We start from the raw sequence: 18638 nt of genomic DNA on the forward strand, positions 1-18638 counted from the left end.
TTAAAGAAGCTGAAAAAGAGATCAGACTTCAATTAGAGATTAGAATACAGCTGATCTGGTTGGGACTAAGATAAATCAGAATACAGAGCAAAGGATGATATTGTCTGTATTATAGAGCTTCAACTACTGTATGAGACCAAAGGAAGAAAGCCTTATTTGGTCTAAAACCTAAATTTTCTGTAACATGCAATCTAAACCAACCTGCCTGGGAGTTCATTTAAACAACCTAAACACATGGAACACAGAATGGAAACAAGGGCCTATAATTGTACAGCTTAATGAAGAACCCAAATACATCCAGACTTCCCAGAGTCTGTTGCGCAGGTAATTTGAAGATATTGCCAAAATCCCTGGAGGGACTGGAGTAAAAATATACAATAATTAAACATTCCCAAATGGGAAAAAATACTGATACTCTCGCAAACATGAGAGACTCCCAAGTTAATAGATCGAGCCCTTGATCTTGAGGCTTGCTCTTATGAAGCTTATTTCTATAGTGGAGAAGCTAAGCCTAATTATAATTATGCCTAAGAGTTACTTCCAGAAAATCTCCTTTGTTGCTCAGATGTGGTCTCTCTGTTGTAAGCCCAACTCTGCAAGGAATGTCATTACCCTCCCCTCTGTGTGGAACATGACATTCAGGAGCAAAAGTCTCCATGACAATGGGGGACATGACTCCCAGGGTTGAGCTGGCCCTGGCACTGTGGGATTAACAATACCTTCCTGACCAAAAGAGGGAAAAAATGTAACAAAATAAGATATCAGTGGCTATAGAGAGTTCAAACAGAGTTGAGAGACAATTATAGATGCTACTCTTATGCAAGTTTCAGCTAGATACTGCTTTATTGCCACAGTTTGCCAAACTCCGACCAACGTCATTCCTGTTAATTCTAGGGCTCTATCTGATATTTTACAAAAATTTCATGCACTATGTTTATTTTCCAGAAACCTACGACCTCCAGATAGTTCCTAGGCCAAGTTAGTCCTGAAACCCAGACAGGCCAGCCTCTCTAAGAATATCTACTAATTCCATCCTCCTATCCTATATTGTTAATACCTCTTTTCAACATGAAAATGTTAGAATGTGCATAGCCCAAATATCCCTAAAGATTGGGAGAAGGATAAAAGGAGAAGGAGGAGTTAAACAGAGAAGATAGAATTTAACAAATGAGTGTGATTATGGAACCATTAGATTGATATTTCCTTTAGTCTCCAGTGTCTTGGAGCAGCTAGAAGGAAAAACCTGAAGTTGTGCAACTGTAACTCACATAAACTTTGAAAATCTGTTCTATAACCATTTGTTAAAATGTACTTTGAAATTTATTGCTTTTTTTGTATATATATTTCACAATAAAAATGAAAAAAAAATACTGACACAAAAACTGCATGTGAGCGTTTATAGATATTTTATTCATAATTGCCCCAAACTGTAAACAAACCAAATGTCCTTCATCTGATAAATGGATAAACAAATGGTGGTACATCTTAAAAAATAAAAAACAAGTGGAGGGCAAGCCAGTCTACAGCAGCCTCTGAAATTACGGGAAAAGATGATCTGAGAAAAGTATCATTATATAAACATGTTGATTATACAGTAGATGAGCCAATTTGAAATTCTAAACAAGTATTACATAAACCTTATTTCAGACTCTAAATATCCCACTTTGTTTTGTTTGTTATTGCAGAGGAGCTGGAATTACGATATCATGTGATTCTGTGAGTGGCAGGTAAATTCTCACTATTTCATGCCTTCTAGATAGCAGACAAGGCCCATGGCTTTCCATATGCTATGACATATCATTGCCAGAACCTAAGAACATGTGGAATAAATGATACTTCCAAATATGGTTGAGTAAACAGCTCTCAAAGATTCAGAAACTCACCCTAAGATAAAGGTTCAAATACAAGACTCTAAATGAGCTGTTCTTGTCATAATAATCATAGTTACAGAGCCCTATAATATCTGCATGTTAGCAGAACCCTATTAGAATTAAAACCAAACCAAACAATACAGAATTCCAGGGAAGGAGGGAAAAGCAACACAGCTATTTCTCTACATAATATATTCAAAGTGACTAGACTTAGGGGCTGCTTTTCCTCATCTTTTCAGCATAAAGAATATAATAGACTAAGAATATTACTTACAATTTTTAAATATAAAGGGGCTTTGTGGATAATTGGTTTGTGGACTAGCAAGTAAGCTCCACATTCTAACTCCAGCCCTTGAGCTAGCATGTGGTCCATTTTGATATTCTTTATGATTAAACTGCCTTAACAGCATTTTAAACAGACCCAAATAATAATTCAAAAAATTTTTACATGTGGTATGAAAAGATTAGACAAGTCTTAAGCATGCAGGGACTTAAATCCTTGCTGATAACACATTGGAGAAATTATATAACATAAAGGCAGGGTAGAAGGAACAAGAGTTCAGCAAAAGGAAGATGTAATCAGGGGACACAAGGCTTCATACAAATCAAAGCTTTCTATTCCGGGCACTTATTTGATAAACTGGATCTTGGATTTTTGATCTCTTTAAATGATTACTACAAAATGTATGCACTTTTAGAAATAGTCATTGGCTGATTTATATTTCAGATGTATTTTCCACCACATTTTCTCTTTAAGAATTTGGTTTTCATAATAGAGTTGATATTTTCAAATAATATGAAAAACTTGAAATTCACTTTGTATAAGAGCTATGTAATTTTAGAGTACAATTACTGCATCACATTTGGAAAAACAGTGATAAAAGAAGCAACCAAATGCATATCCAGATGAAACTCATTTTTGAAAGATAAGATGATTTTGTCAGGGAGCGAAATAATGATGGTAAATGTATTTTTTCCCCCACCTGGACTCTAGATTTGATTATTCAAGCCAAGTAATAAAATCAGCCTTTTCACTTTCTTCTAAAAGACAGAAAGAAGGGCTTCTAAGAAGGCAAGAAAGAAAGGAAGGGAAGGGAGGAGTAGAGAAGGGCAGGGTAGGGCAGGGAAGAAAGCAGAAGAATCTCCAGGATGCTGCATCTTCCTCAGTAACTCCTGAATTAATGAATAGGCTTGGAGAAGATGACGTGCTCCTTATCTAGAAATATTTTAAAATTGCCCAAAAGGCATTTTGCATTAAGAACAGAAGACAAAATGTGTATGAAGCACCTATTAGTCATGATAACATAATTTATTTATCTTAATGTCTGTAATAAAGACAGCAAGTTAATGACACAGTGCCTTTAATCTAAACGAATGGAAGGAGTTGGCTAACTATTTTGCACATGTAAATGACTTTCTAAACATACTGTTTATCTTTGCTGAATTGTTCCTATCTCCCTACTTTGTTTCTATCTGCTCAGTAAGAAATGAATTATCTCACCAACATTGTTCAATGAACTGGAATCAACTCACCAGTGCAAATAAACAATGGCCTTTGAGGGAAAGAATCCTTACTCCAAACAGTAGAAAGAACAGAAGTAATTTAATAAAGCAAAGCTAGTATTAAAGGCCCCTATATGGTTAACATCCTGAGGCTGTTACTGCTGCCCTTGAAAAAAATCAAGGCGATTCATGTTTTTAAAGCAAAAAGATTTTCCATTCTCACTTTTGATGAAAAAGATGACCTATACAAGATAACAATCCCAACAAGCAACATATTTTATTGTCAGGGTTTTAGTTGTTATTTTATGCCTTATCATCATCATCATCATCTAGACTCCTTTTTTAAGGAAAGTAAAGGTTTATAGAGTCCAGTGACAGTAAGATCATTTGCACAAATTTCTCAGACTATTTTCTGATTGGGGAAAGAATGTATGATAGGCAAAGCACCAAGGCAGCTGCATCTTTATAATACCAGAGTAACCTGAGGGGATGGGGTGCTAGGATACAGGCATAAAAAATTAATTAAATAATACCCTTGGCCATCACAGGTAATGGACCCACAGGGAAATGTATAGCTCATATTATTAATATTTCATTTTTAAACATTTTACAAGCATTCTTACTTGGGGTTGTTCTATTTTTGTTACATATTTAGAATATTTGCTTCCCCAAGAAGATTCTGAAATATGTAAGCGCTACTATTTCTTTACATACCTTACACGCTTTTTAAACTTTTTTCATACTTGCCTGCAACAGTATTAGGAATATAGCGGATGCTCAGCATACATACCTATAAATTGAATTATGTCAGTCTTTTCCTTTTTCAAAGTTGACTATGACACAAATAATCACTGACACTGATTCTTATATTATCCTAAAAATGGCAGAATATGTTATATCATGAGTTTTTTTTTAATGAAAAGAGGCATTATAATTAATCCATGATAAAATGGAATGTACTGCTTTGTCTGTTGGCCTAGAAACTATGGCACAAAACAAAATAAACTTTTTTCAAAAAAAAAACTGAAAATTGTATTTCTAAACTGAATACTTAGAATCAAAGGAATTGATAGAAGGGGAAAAAATGTTTCTAAGTACTTGCAAGCAAAACTGATTATCTAGGATTTTTATGAGAAATGCAATGTAATCACAATTAGCCAGCCCAGAGAAACACATTAAAACAATTCTAGGGATAATATTGGTGGATTATGAAGTAAAGAATTCAGATAATCCATTAAAAATTGGATCTCTTGAAAATAAATATACATTAATGTTATAAAATAGAACAAGAATTTTCTTCACAGTATTTCGATGACTGTTTTTGAATTGTCAGTCTATATATATATATACAACATGATGCATATGCATGTACATATTTTGACCCAATTTGTTTTTAATTAACTTTACTGATTCAATATACCATTTGATTCATTGAATCTGACTTTGTATATATGACAAGTAAGTCAACAACAAATTAATGACACAACCATTATGTTACTATAGACACTGTGAGGTGGAAATTGGCATTATCTAGTGATTTAAATTCAAACGACAACAAAATATTTTTAAGAACAGAAACCTTGCAGCAGGGCTGGCTTCATAGGGTACAACCAGAATACTTGCACAGGGTTCCATGTTTAGAATGGCCCTCTACCTGGTTAAATCCTTTGATGCCTTGAAAATTCCTAATGATTTTTTAACAAGACTCTTGTGTTTTCATTTTGCAGTACTCCCTGCAATTTATGTAACCAGTCCTGCTTGGGAGTCTGCATTTCCTAATAACTGTTCCAAACTTGTACTTTACTATGCTTTTGAGATACTATCTGAGGTTTTAGTTCTGAGAGGCAAATATTGCCAGACTGGTCTGGCTTAGCCCTTTCCCCTCCCCTAGTAAATATTTTATTCTATTTCATCATCTTTTCTTTCTAGGTAGTCCTAATTAGATGAAAGAATGGAGAATTTGGCAAGTGTAGAGCATGATACCAGCACCTGGGCTGCAACTCAGACTGCTTCTGTTCTCTCTTCTTCAATGTGCTGATTTAAAATACCCAAGAAGTAACCTATTTCAAAAATTATTTTCACACATATACCAATTAAAATATTTCTAATCTCTATTCCACCTTCTTCCAAAAAGAGGAGATTTAGAAGGTAAAAACATAATTTAGAATAAAGAAATTAAAACAAAAAAGGCATTTCTAATTTTAAAAAAAAGGAGTAACTGCAACTAGCTGATTACAATAAGGCAGTTTGTTGCACGTAGTCAATTCAGTGTGTTTAGCTTTTAGATTTCAACCTTTAAAATTGTAGGCAAAGTAAAGCTGACAAACTGCTTATCAGCAATTAATCTTTTCAAACAACTTTAGAAATGTGTAAGGAAAACTGGAATTTTATGAGATGTGGAAATATTTTTCAAAGGTTGAATTTTAGGGCTCTTTCTTTTAAATGTCATAAATTGTTGAATTATAATTTGTTCAAAGATTGTCCAGCTGCTTTTTTTTGATCACCTAGCTTAATATAGTGATAGAAGTTAGAAAATCAAATTGAGAGGAAAGTAAAATTGCCCAATAAAAGCTATTTCTATATTTCTGAGGCTTAGATTTGCTTTTGGTAGCTTCTTCAATGCATTCAGCACATATTTAAATTCCTCAATAAGTCCATATATTTAGAAACCATATATATACAGATATGTTATATATATACACATATATATATTTTAACTTTGATATTACCTTCTTCATAGACAAACTAGAAAAATCTGAAAAATCAATGGAGAAGGCTGAAGCTCAATAATGGAGTACTGTCAGGAGGAGTAAACTATGTTCTTAAAAAGTAGGTATATAGACCAGCTGGATGGATTAGGTCTTTATTAATTGCTATTTTCCCATTATGGAGACAGGGCCTGCATAAGGAGGCCATTTTATCTTGCCTTTGAAAATTCTTCCGTTAAAAATACTGCTTCAAAAATTTCCTTCAAAAAAGTTCTTTGAGAGGATTGAAGGATATTGCAGATGAAAATAGTCTTTAAACACTGCCCCTGCATTTTCATACTCACATTCTGGCTGAGTGGCCACCTTGATGGGTTGCGAGCTCTCCCCTGGTCCCCATTCATTATAGGCCACAACCCGGAAGGTGTACATGGCTTCTGGCTTCAGGTTTCCCACGGTGAGCTGAAGGGACCCAGGCTGGGATGTATTCAGTGCTCGTTCCCTGGGAAACAAAAGTTGCAGGGAAAAGAACATTTCAAAACCAGTGCTTTTAGCCAAAACCTTTATTTTTTTGTGCAAGAATGGTAAGGTAGATGAAAAGAGAGTTGCTAACTTATTTAATTTTAATTCTGGGACATAATTCAAAGACCTTTGCAGTTTAGAATGGGAAATAAACTGAATGGAAGGGCCTACAAATAAATTCTGTGAGAATTTCGGTGAGTTCGAGTTTATGCCATTCTCCATGATACTTGCAAAGGAAAGTCTTTTCCCTTGACGCTTTACAATTTAGAATTCAAAACTAATGACAAACAAAAAGGTATTAAAAGAAGAAGAAACATCTGGGAACGTAGACAGGAAGACGCATTTTTTAAACAGCCAGCTAATGACAGAAATCAAGGTTTTGAAGATTCCACAAATCGGTCCTTGTCGGTATTGCTGAAAAATGCATTCATTCATTTTCTTTCATCGTAGCAAAAGGAAAATGCAGATGCTCAGTGTTTATGTTTATGGGAGCTGGAACTCCTTCAGCTGCTTTAAGTGTGGCTAGTCAAAGGAAGTAGATTCCCTTCTGCACGGAAGGAAACAGCAACCTGGCTACCTGCCTTGTTCTCCAGGCCACAGCCACATGTACGCAATACCTTTACCAACTGGAAACTTCTTCAGCAACTGCAGACAAACGAATTAATCTTCTTACAATGGTGGGATTAGCGTGGTATGTGGGGGTTAATAGAAAATAAAGCCTATGGATATAGATGCTAAAAGTTAAGAAACAAGCACTACCAAAGTATACTTTCAAGACAGACATGTTTCTAGTCATTTAGATGGTATTTACATTGGCCCTTAATATATGACTGGTGAAGAAGGAACTCCTTCTAAGGTACTCAACTATTTCTTAAGGTTTCTATTTCTGGATAATATCTGTTGCTTCACAATGGAGTTCTATCTACTTTTTAATTTTGCTTGGCTTTTATATTTTTCTTTTTGGCCTTTGAAGATATTTAATGTGAAACCTGTTTTTTCCTGCTAAAAGAAGAGAAATAACATACAGAAATTCCTGTATCAGTTGAGCTACCACGAGACAGAAATTGGATTATGTGGTTGGCATAATGAACAGGGCAAGTTAGGCTTCCAAGAAGGAAAATAAAGCCCAAAATTCCTAAGGTTGTGAATGCACTTGTGCATATATGTTCATTAATTAGGACTGACACATGGAGACTGGTTAGCTCATATTAAATCCATTTCAATTTCAATGTCAAATGAGGGCCCAAATGACCTCATCTACCCCATGACTGTGAGTATATATGATGTGTACCAAATTAGTCTGGCCTATAAAAGCTCTTCTGTGCCATCCTCTATTTTTTTTTCCTCCTTCTATGGGATTGATGCAGGTAAACCCAGTGACTGTGGTAGACATATACTGATGGTGGAGGAGCCAAAGTTTGCAAGAATTCTGGAGAAGAGCTGAGAGAATGACCTGTCAATTGAGAACTTCTATTCTGTACTTAATAGCGTCGTGATAGAGTTGTGAACCAAAAAACATTTTAAGGCTTGTTATCACAGTTTGTGTTATTTTAACCAGTACTGCTAGTAATTTTAAAATGCATGCAGTATGAAGCTGAATATAGTCAGGGGGTTAGGTATTCCCTTAGGAATGCAGTGCCCACTTGTTGGATGACTGAATTGTGACTTCTAGCATGGGAAAGAACGGGGTGGGATTCAATAGTAACCTGAAGTAAGTACTAGTAAGTCATCAGATAGTAATGCTCCAGTATACCACACATGTCTCACGGTTACAGTCTACCAAACTAAGCTTATTTAGGCCAAGATTTTGCTTTTTAAAAAGAAAATCCTAACGATCAGACTGTATGCCTTGTAGCAAGCAGCTCACAGAGAATAAGCACAAAGATAAAGAAATTTTTGCATCATATTTATTTGTTTTCTTCTAGCAGAAGAACTTTTATAGACATTACCTCATGCAGCTCCTTGTGTGGACAGGGTAGCTTTACCTTTATTTTACAGATGCAAAACTGAGATTCAGAGAGAGAAAATGTTTTTTTTCAAGGACTTGCAGTTAGTGGGTGTCACAGTGAGAAATGAAATGCAGCACATCATCCTCTAAATCCAGTGTGGATATCATTCAACAATAGTGAGAAATGAGGGTTCTGTTTGGATCATAGGCACTTTCAGTAGAAGACATGGAATCCTAAAGGGAGAAAGGGACAACTGGCACCTGGAAATCACAGTGGGTTTGATTTTCCTGGCAACCGCTATGAGTCATTCCTGATCATCTTTTCTAGGCCTTCAAGCAACATACTTGCCATCAAAGGTTAGAGTTGCATTCCAAGCCACTTGGGTCTCCATAAGGAAAGAGAGTTTTCAAAATGAATTTTATTTATTCTTATAGCTATTAAATACTTTGGATAAAATGACTTCATCCCAGGATATATTGTCATAACCCTTTGAACAGGCATTTTTTCAAAGGAATTTAGGCAATATATATATTCCTATATATATAGTGCATGATGAATTAAGAATGTCCAAGACCATATAATGAAACCATTATTTACAAATAAAAGAGGCCCCTGTGCCTCATAAGAGGGAAGGGAGTTTCATGATCCTGTATTCTTCATTGGCCTCCAAAAAGTATCCCAAATTATTAATAGTCATGCACAAAAGAATTATAGATTTATCTATGCACAATTGAGGCTTCCTCAATGTTACATAAAGTATGAACAACACATTTTTCAAAAAAGATACTTCTATGGTATCAATTTATAGTATACAATCTAAGCAAATACAGTATACTTATTACACAAACACAGCTTCAATCCAGCCTTAAGTCTCTTCCTCTAAACACATGATGATGATGCTCCTAGTTTCACCACTGGTTTCTTCAGAGATGCTCTTAAATGGTTTAAAAGAATAATTTTATCTAAGCATTTCAAATTTATGCGACCCTTTTCAGAAATTTTATTGTATCAAAGTAAGGACTTTGTTATACATTGTACTTAAACAATACAACATATATAATTTGTTACACAATGTAGACTATGGAGTGGATTTGTGATGGGTTTAAGACCCTGGAGTTGTTGTTTTGACTTTCTTATGTCCTTGATGCATAACCCTGGGCAAGGAACTTGCCTATCTGAGCCCTAGTTTCTTCAAGTGCGAAAAGGGAATTATAATTATATTGACCTCACACAGTTTCTGAAAGAATTAAATGAGAGGCTGTGTGCAAAACATATAAGGCAGTAGGTACAGGGTCTGGTCCTCAACAGGGAGTGTTCCATAAAGGGCAGTGGCTGCTGTGACTTTTATCATTATAACCAAATACCTCCACAATCTCATAAGGAATAAATGCTGTTGAATCCAAGAAGGGAACTTTTCTAATAAGTATTTAGAAGCAGGAATCTGACAACAGAAATTAATTTGTGGTATAATCACAAAGAAAAAGTATATAATGATTTTCATTAAGGTATGGGGTATCCCCAAAACACTTTATTGGTCTTTCCAATTGGATTAATTTTGTTTGCAGAAATGAGATAAAAGAAAAGCAATGGTCATTATTAGAGCTATTGAACAAGTTCCAATAATGGAAATGGTAACATTTTTAAAGGAGGATGCACAGGCTTCTCTGACAACACTTGAGATGAAATAGGAGCCCCCTGCATTCCATAGCAAATATCGACAGTCTGTGATATCTTACGCCACACTGGTGTCTGGGCTTCTTTGAAAGTTGTTCTTAGGCTTCCTCAAGTTTTACTGAGGCTGTGTCAAACTGCTAAGTTGATATAAATGCATTCTGGGATAAATGGCTTCTCCTGACAAGTTGTCCTTCACTGATTTGTTCAGTTATGAGCCCAAATGGTTCCTAGGAGATTTTTTTATATCATACTCTTTGGTGATTTAACAGCTATTAACAATACAAATAATCTCCAACAAGTGAGTGAAAGCTGAGTTTGGGAGGGCATTTTATTACTCTGGGTTTCTCTGATCCCATATAGGCCAAAAGTAGTTAAACTCTCCTTAATCTCAACAGTTAAAGCTATTAGTAAGCAAGGATTTTATTTCTGCTCTCTCTAGTCAATGATTCTCTGGCAATGGGCAGATAAGCACACTAAGGAAAATAGGAGAGTAGATTTTAGTAGTTTAGTAGTTTGCCCAATTACTGTGTTGGGATATTCAACTTGGCAATGCCCCAATGCCTCTTGGGAAAGGAGCAGACACCCAGGTCTGCTGCCTCTCAGTGAAGTTCTCTTCTATGAATCTAAAGATAGAACTTCCTTTCAAATCTATGGGGTTCAGAATTATAGTGTGTGAGGACAGGTATAGTGTCAGACAAAGCTTCTTTACTTCACTTCTTTTTCCCCTAATTCAGAGTTGGTAGTGTGGGGTTAAGCCAAATTCAAGATAAGTTGACTGAAGTAAAGGAAGCAAGTCATTGATATTTCTAGAATAAATTCATAGTAAATTCATTCATTGGAAAGCTGCAGAGTATAAATATACAAAATCTGAAGCCCCCTCTTGACTGAAAAATCTGTAGACAACTTGTGCTATTTGATTTTTCATGGGTATACTGGAAGAAGATTTACTTAATAAGAAGTATTTCTCTCTTAGAAATTACAGATTTAAACGTTTTGGGTTACCTGGTTGAGATTTCCTGTGAAATAACTGCCTAAATTATAAAAACACATATTTTGACCCAATACCCAATAACAACTAAGACTGCTGATTTCCTAACATCAATCAGTGTAAATCTTCTTAGTGTTGATGTGTTTTGAGGCATGGAGCCAAACTTCAGAGCAAAAAAAGGAAAAAAATGCATCCTGGTAAAAGTTACATTGAGACTAACTAACTCTGATTAGTCTCTCTCCAGTGCCTGAAATTGACATTTACTCTAGTTCACAATTCAACCTACATATTGCATTATAATATAGCTCTTCCTATTTCCTTATCACCAGTCTTCTGGTTCTTTCTGTCTTATATTACCTTCTATACTATATAACCAATCATGCCAACTCTATGACCAAAACCCCAGCTGGCTGTCATTCCATCAAAAATAAAATTTCAACTTTTTTCCCCAAGATCCACAGACTTTCACAATCAAGCCAAAACGTTTCCTGTCTCATCTGCAGTGAAGAGCCCCACCAACCATATCCACCCCTGCCTCTCCGCCTTTTCTCACTCTTCTGTTTGTTTCATTTAGCATAGGGCTAATTTCTCCTGACTGGCAAAAGCGTGTTCATTCTTCAAAACCAATTCCAGTGAAACTCCTTGGTGAAGCTTTCCCACCATTATATTCTTTGTTTCCAGCAGTAATAAATGCTCTCTTTTTTTTGCTCTTGGTTTATATATCTATTATAGCATGTAACACATTGTATTAATGGACATGTCTGTCTCTTACTTGGATGTGAATTATTTTAGAAGAGAAGCCATCTTACTTTCGTCTACGTTTTGTTCACACTCAGCATATATACCGTTGAGTTTAAAGAATACCTACATTGCTGATGTTTGAAAGTTTTTAATAAATGCATAAATACATGTGGAAAATCTCTTAGAATCATTGTATAAAATCTTCACATAGTCTGGTCTTAGAAGTGCCTGCTGCACCAGATCCTGTGAAAGGTTTCATACCAACTTATTTGGGTAATCTTTAGCATGCCACTTCACCTTTCTGGGTCTTGACTTAATTATTTGAAAACTGAGTGGTTGGGATATGTTCAAAGAAGCCTTTTCATTCAAATATTACTTTTTAGGATAGAAAATCACCTACGTGTGTGGCTTTTATTTATTTATTTTAGATAATCCTACATGTTTGTCTTCAAATTTAAGAAATAAACAAAGTCTAGATTAAGCATGATACGAGTTCTTAGTGCATCATTTGTGCAACTCCCCAATACACATTTTAAGTAGATACACATCCTCTTGCCTAAGTGCATCTACATATTAACATTTAGGTATAACTATAGGTGAACAACAAATGCTGTCTTGAAGTGTGAAATACCTCATTAGTAGTTTCAAGGAGGAACAGTTATGTTAATGTTCCTTTGTGGGGAAGGAATTATGGTATTTTTAATGGAAAGACTTAGCATCTTCTTTTGACCCATTTCTACTCTCATTTTTATTTAATGATCACAAGAATGGTACAACAATGAGAATGTTTCAAAACTACAATATAGTGTTTACTTGATCAGGGCATTGAATGGTATCGCTCAAAGTGACAGAAAGCACAGCAACCTGTTCCTTTTTACCCAGAATCACAGATGTTGGAATCAGTGCTATCTTAAAGGGAAAGCAGATTGAGAAGTGATTCACCACCAGAGAAAACAAAATGGGGAATAGAACTCATTCTTCTTGGTCTCTTGGCATTTCCTCTAAATGTTGAAGAAGTATCCTGCTTTTCCTTAAATTGTTAAAAAGCGAAGTCCTAGGAGCAAGTAGGGAGCAAGTCACAAAATACAATCTCTGTTTCAACATTTCATAGATTAACCAAGATACTGATTACATAATTAATAGCTACTGTAATAAATAATGAAAAGCTATATTTTTCGGGAAAAGATTTCAGTTTCAATTTGTTTCCTTTTGTTTTAATTTCATCCTCTACCCTCAAAAAAAAAAAAAAAAAAAACATGACTCAATCCTGTGTCCTCTCATTCTCTTTTCTTGAAATGGGTCATCTTCTCCTTGTCTAGCTTTGGTCATCATCTATATACTGACTGATTCCTGATATACATCTCTAGCCCAAACTTCAACTCTGAGCTCCAGATTCCTATTTTCAACTCTCTGTTCCACATCCCCATTTGGACTTGTAAAGATATGTCAAATGCAACATGTCTGTAACTGAATTTATAATCTTCACCCCAAACCTAGAACTTTTCCAGCAACCTAATCTCAGTGAATGGCACTGCTATCCACCTATATAAATAAGGCAGGAACCTAGGAACTCTCCCTGACACTCCCTTCTCCTTCACAATTCAGGTCCAGTCCATCACCTGACCTGTCCATATCACCTCTTAAATATCTCTTGAATCTGTCTCCATGGTGCCATCTCCATTGCCATTCCCTTGTCCCCAGCCACCTTCCTCTCTTGCCTGGCCATCTACAATAGCCCCTGCTAAATGGCTTCCCAGCTTCTACCCAGCTCCTGTCTAACTTCCACTCTCCAGCCTGAATCATCTTTACAAAATGTAAAGAGTTTTATGGCATAGACATCATGCATACCCTTTTAAACCTTCTTATAGAAGCATGTTCCTTTTCTTGAGTGCTTCTAGCTCAGCATTTGGTTCTATATTCATCAGTGGGACAATCTTCCCAAGACTACTGAACTGCTGACAGACTATTAGGTTCTCTACTATACAATGCATGGCTCACCATTGACTCACAGTCAATATTTGTTGAATAAGTGAATAATGGATTATTACATATAGCATTCAGAGAAGCATGCTTTATTTTTCAATACACATGAAATCCACTGGAAAAATGAAATCACTATTTTACCCTCTTATTCAATGATGTAATGAAATTTTCAGGTAGAAGGGGCTGAGTTTTCTATTTTCCACATAAGTAGGGTGAGGCTTTGAGAGGAGGACTAAATTTTTTCAAGCATTAAGCCAGGGCCAGAATGTGCCATTCTGGATTCTAAATCTCATTCTCTTTCCATCACAATATACTCCCTTCGTGAATAACAAGCTTCATCAGCTGCATAGTCCTCAACTTGGAAGAGCAGGGAAAGAATATGTAAACACCGTGTTGAAAACGTAATGCACAGTGAATTCTAAAATGAATTTCATGTCAATCATTCAAAGCTGAGCAGTGAGCAGAGGTTTCCCGAGGCAGCACAAAGCAGGGTAAAGCAAACAGTGCTACAAGTTAGAAGAACCTGCTCAGCCTTTGTTCTGCCACAAAGTAGGTGTGTGTCCTTGAGCAAGTCAAGGGCTATCCTGGAGCTTTCCCTGTGTCATTTGCAAAATGAAGATACCTGTCCCTTATCTGCCTGCCTCACAGGTTTATTGCGAGGATTCAATTAAAGACTGCTCATGAAAGTGTTCTAATTATTTCATCTGAGCTTCCATAGTACTTTACATGTGCCTCTTTTAGGAAACACCTTTTGCTTGGTGTGGCACTGGGAAGAAATCCGGGACGAGAAACACTGCATTCAAAACCTGGTTCTAATATTTATTAGTTGTGTAGCTTTGTAGGCAGTTTTTCTTCTTCTTCTTCTTAAAGCTCTGAACAAAGTCACATGCATCTGTAAAACAGTGATGATCATATTTGCCTCATCCAAGGACCAAGTGGGCTAATGTTCGTACAAGCAATAAAGTCCTCTCCAAATATGAGCTGGGAAACATCCGTATTCATTCACTTTAGTTTCCAATGCACCTAATGTTTTCTACATGGCATCAGCTAACAGGAATTTAATATTTTCAGTGCACTAGGAAAAGAACAAGTGTTTTAGGTACTTTTTCATAATTTCATTCACTATCATTAGGTGCTATTATCATCAAAATGAGGAAATGAATGCATCAAGAGGTTAAGTAATTGGTTCAATATCACACAGCTGGTAAAATTGCTGAGCCAGGATTCGAAGTCACACCATTGCATCAAAAAACCACATGGCCTTAACCTGTCAACTGAAATGCATCACACGACCATAAGTAATTTTAGATTACTGAATGGGAGATGTAATAGTCTGTGCATAAGTAAAAAATTCTGCATTTTGTTAATGGTAAATAAATGATGCAAATCTATTTGGCCATTAAGTCAGAAAATTATTTTAAAGAAACAGAAGAAATGCATGTCATAAATATGTAAAAATTAAAAAAAAAAAAAAAGCTTAGTTCTGTTACTGGTTATCCACCATGCTGGGAGCAGGCTGGGGGAGGGAGTAAGAACATCAGCTTTGAGCGCAGACAGCATATTGAAATCCTGGCTCTACCCCTTACTGGTCATTTAACAGAGGAATACCTTTGTTCTTTAAATCTCATCTGGATAATGTTTTCTTTTGAGGATTAAGTAAGGTAATTTTTACAAAATACGTCACCTGGTGTCTGGCACAGCAAGTATTCAGCACTTGCTGTTAGTATTGGTACCAACTCTGTGACCCTGTGCAAGCACTTGCCCTACTTTGGGCATCAGTTTCCGAATATTTAAGTAGCAGGAGGTTGGACTATGATCCAAAAGGTTACTTTCAGTTCTAACAATTGTAAGGAGAGGGATAACTGGACATCTCTGAAGCAATTGACTCATTGTGGTTTCAGGTTTCAGATTCTGGGATTTATACTGCTCTAGATTTAGGAATTAAAGGTATCACATGGGACTGAATAAAAAATGCCAACTACGGCGCTTGCATTATTGACACCATTAACCTTTATACAGAATTAATGATAATCTGAGCCTGAGTAATTTGCCTTCCTGACAGTCATTGCTAACCTGACGCAAACGTTAAATCCAGCACCTTTTAAAAAGCTGTTGTGTAAAGGAACTAAATAAACTTAAGTGAGTAAATAGCACATAGCTAACCACCCAGAGACATATGGTATATATTTCTTCTAGATGAGATCTAAACTGTACAAAATGAAAGGGGATATTTGAATCAAATTTCCATATCAACTTTTAATATTTAAGCTCGGTGAAAAAAGTTTTTATTGAATTGCTGTCAGCTTATTCACCCTCCTCAGTAACACAATGTATTTTATTGGTTAAAGAAAAATCTATTAAGAATACAACATCTGTCTCTCTGCCATGGTTATCATGTTGGTCACAATCTCTAAACGTATACACAGAACATGGTACTAGACATTTGGGCGTGGAGTATAAATGAGACCTACTCTCAATATTGGGGGAGGGAAATTCACATGTACTCAGCCAGATGTAAAGGAGGACATAGAAGTCAAATGGCATAATAGTGATGTAGTAAAAGTGTAGGGGGAAGATAAAGGAGAAATTGATGAATTCTGACCTGGGGAACTGTGGGAAGTTCCCTAGAGTAATTGACATGTGAGTTAGCGAGTGTCTCCTACATGCTAGACATTGCTCTAGGTGTGAGGGATAGCTCAGTGAAGAAAGCTGATATAAATACCCCTGCCTTCTTATAGACATGAAACATGTATTCTGTTGGGGTGGAGGGAATGGAATTCAGTAAACAAAATTAGTAAGTAGATGGTAAAAAAAAAAAACAAAGCTATGAACAAAAATAAGAACAAGAAAAGGTAGAGAGTGGATTATGAGAAGATGGCATTCCTGCAAAGATTTAGTGGAAGCTAAGGATGAACCTCTTGGATCTCTGAGCAGAGGAGAGTTCTAAGCACAATGAATAGCAATTACTGAGTTCTTGACAGATTCTGATCCCTGTTATTTAGGAAACACAAGGAAGCCAGTGAGGCTCAGAGAAGTCATGCAGTTTTCTCAAAGTCACATGGCGTTAATGACAGAGTTGGGATTATAATCTAACCTCAGTGGCTCTTTTTTATTCTGTTCTATCAATATGCAGCCTGATTCTGTCCTCTGCTTAGCACTTTGAAAATCAAGGAAATAAAAAGTTGTTATATTTTCCATTATTGCCTATTGTCAAAGAAGTTTATATACATGATCTATTTGATTTTGTGAGTAATTGTTTTTAAAAATGGCAATAGAGCATCCCCATTCAGCAATGAGTAAACAAGTAAAGAATACAGAGTAGAAGTCATTGAAGTACCAACTCAAGTTCTCCCACTGCCATCACCCCATGGCATATGATTAAAGAGTGATGGATTAGGTTGAAATTGAGTGATTGTACCTACCTGTTGTCACCTTCTCTGGAGAAATAGACTGTGAAGGTTTGAATGTTTCCTTTTGCTTCCGCAGGTGGGCGCCAGCTGAGACGGACAAACCGACTGGAAACCAAGACAGGAACCACATCTCTGGGAGCAGATGGGAGGACACTGGAGCTTGGGATAGCTAAGGAGGAAGGAAAAAAAAGCTGTCAGAGATGTTGGTGCCCCATTCAGGAAATGTAGAGGAGGCAGAACTGACCCAATAGCAAGCATAGCCATGGTACCATCACAGAGTTTCTAAAGGAAGGAAGAAAAACAAGGTAAACCAACAGTTAATGAAATAAAAATGTTTGATAGCTTAAGGAAAAAACAAAATCAAACAAAAGTAAGCAAACTATCATAGATGTTAAAATTTCTTGGTTTTTTTTTAATGCTCACTGATGTCTTTTATTTTTTATAAAATCAACACTTTATTAGTAATAAAGTACATCTTTCATCACATTTTCTATATCCTGATTTAAATATAAAATAATTATTAATGTAATACTCAAAAATGTCTGACAGTTAAGATAACCCATTAATTTCCCCCCATTATTTATTTATTTTTAATCCATATTTTTTTACTCATCTGTCAATATCGTAGATAAAATGAGCTTTAGACGCAAGGTTTTCACACTCACATAATCACATTGTGGAAGCTGTATACATTCATCTTCAAGAAATATGGCTACCGAAACACAGCTCTACAGTTTTAGGCACTTCCCTGATAATTCTCTAATATGTTACTTATTAACATATGTGATTTTATTGCCTATTTGCCCAGTTTCTAATACTCAAGATTCATGACAATAAGGAAAATACTCTGTTTGGGCCAGAAACAGGGAACAAAATTGGGTAATATGGAATTTTAATAAGCATATGAGTTCCAGAAAGACTTTCCGTTAGAAGTATGGATAATGTGAAGTCTAGATGATTCAGTATTGTAAAGGGATTATGCATCTCTTGACTTTAAGTGAGTAATAAACATGTCTTTATAAAAAAGGCACATAGATGATGTTAAAGCATTGCAAATTATTTTAATGTAATTAATAGTATATGTCCCTGAATTATTTTCTGGAATGAGGCAGGGGTTGAATAATTGAGTGAGTGAGTGGATGAACTAGTATATTAATTAATGTATTTGAAATGAATGAATTTTAATACAGAAAATAAATTTAATACATGTTAATTATGAAATTAAAGTTAGAGTGACTATTCTGTCAAAGCTTTTTCAAGAATCTTTAGCTAAGAAGAGCTGAAAGAAGAAT

The 18638-nt window shown here is 35.7% G+C and overlaps 1 protein-coding gene across 1 annotated transcript in view; it reads right to left on the bottom strand.

Annotated features, from left to right (window-relative positions):
• LOC143662401 (netrin receptor DCC-like) overlaps nt 1-18127 on the bottom strand; it is a 294187-nt gene extending 276060 nt beyond the window's left edge. The window contains exons 1-3 of the mRNA XM_077136090.1: nt 18118-18127; nt 17359-17515; nt 6427-6581 (exon numbers count right to left, since the gene is read on the bottom strand). Coding sequence (XP_076992205.1) covers nt 6427-6581; nt 17359-17515; nt 18118-18127 — 322 coding nt within the window. The remainder of the gene's footprint in view (nt 1-6426; nt 6582-17358; nt 17516-18117) is intronic.
• Between the last annotated feature and the right edge of the window lie 511 nt (nt 18128-18638).

This window comes from Tamandua tetradactyla, chromosome 18, assembly GCF_023851605.1.
Source record: "Tamandua tetradactyla isolate mTamTet1 chromosome 18, mTamTet1.pri, whole genome shotgun sequence".
In the NCBI taxonomy this organism is placed as follows: domain Eukaryota; kingdom Metazoa; phylum Chordata; class Mammalia; order Pilosa; family Myrmecophagidae; genus Tamandua; species Tamandua tetradactyla.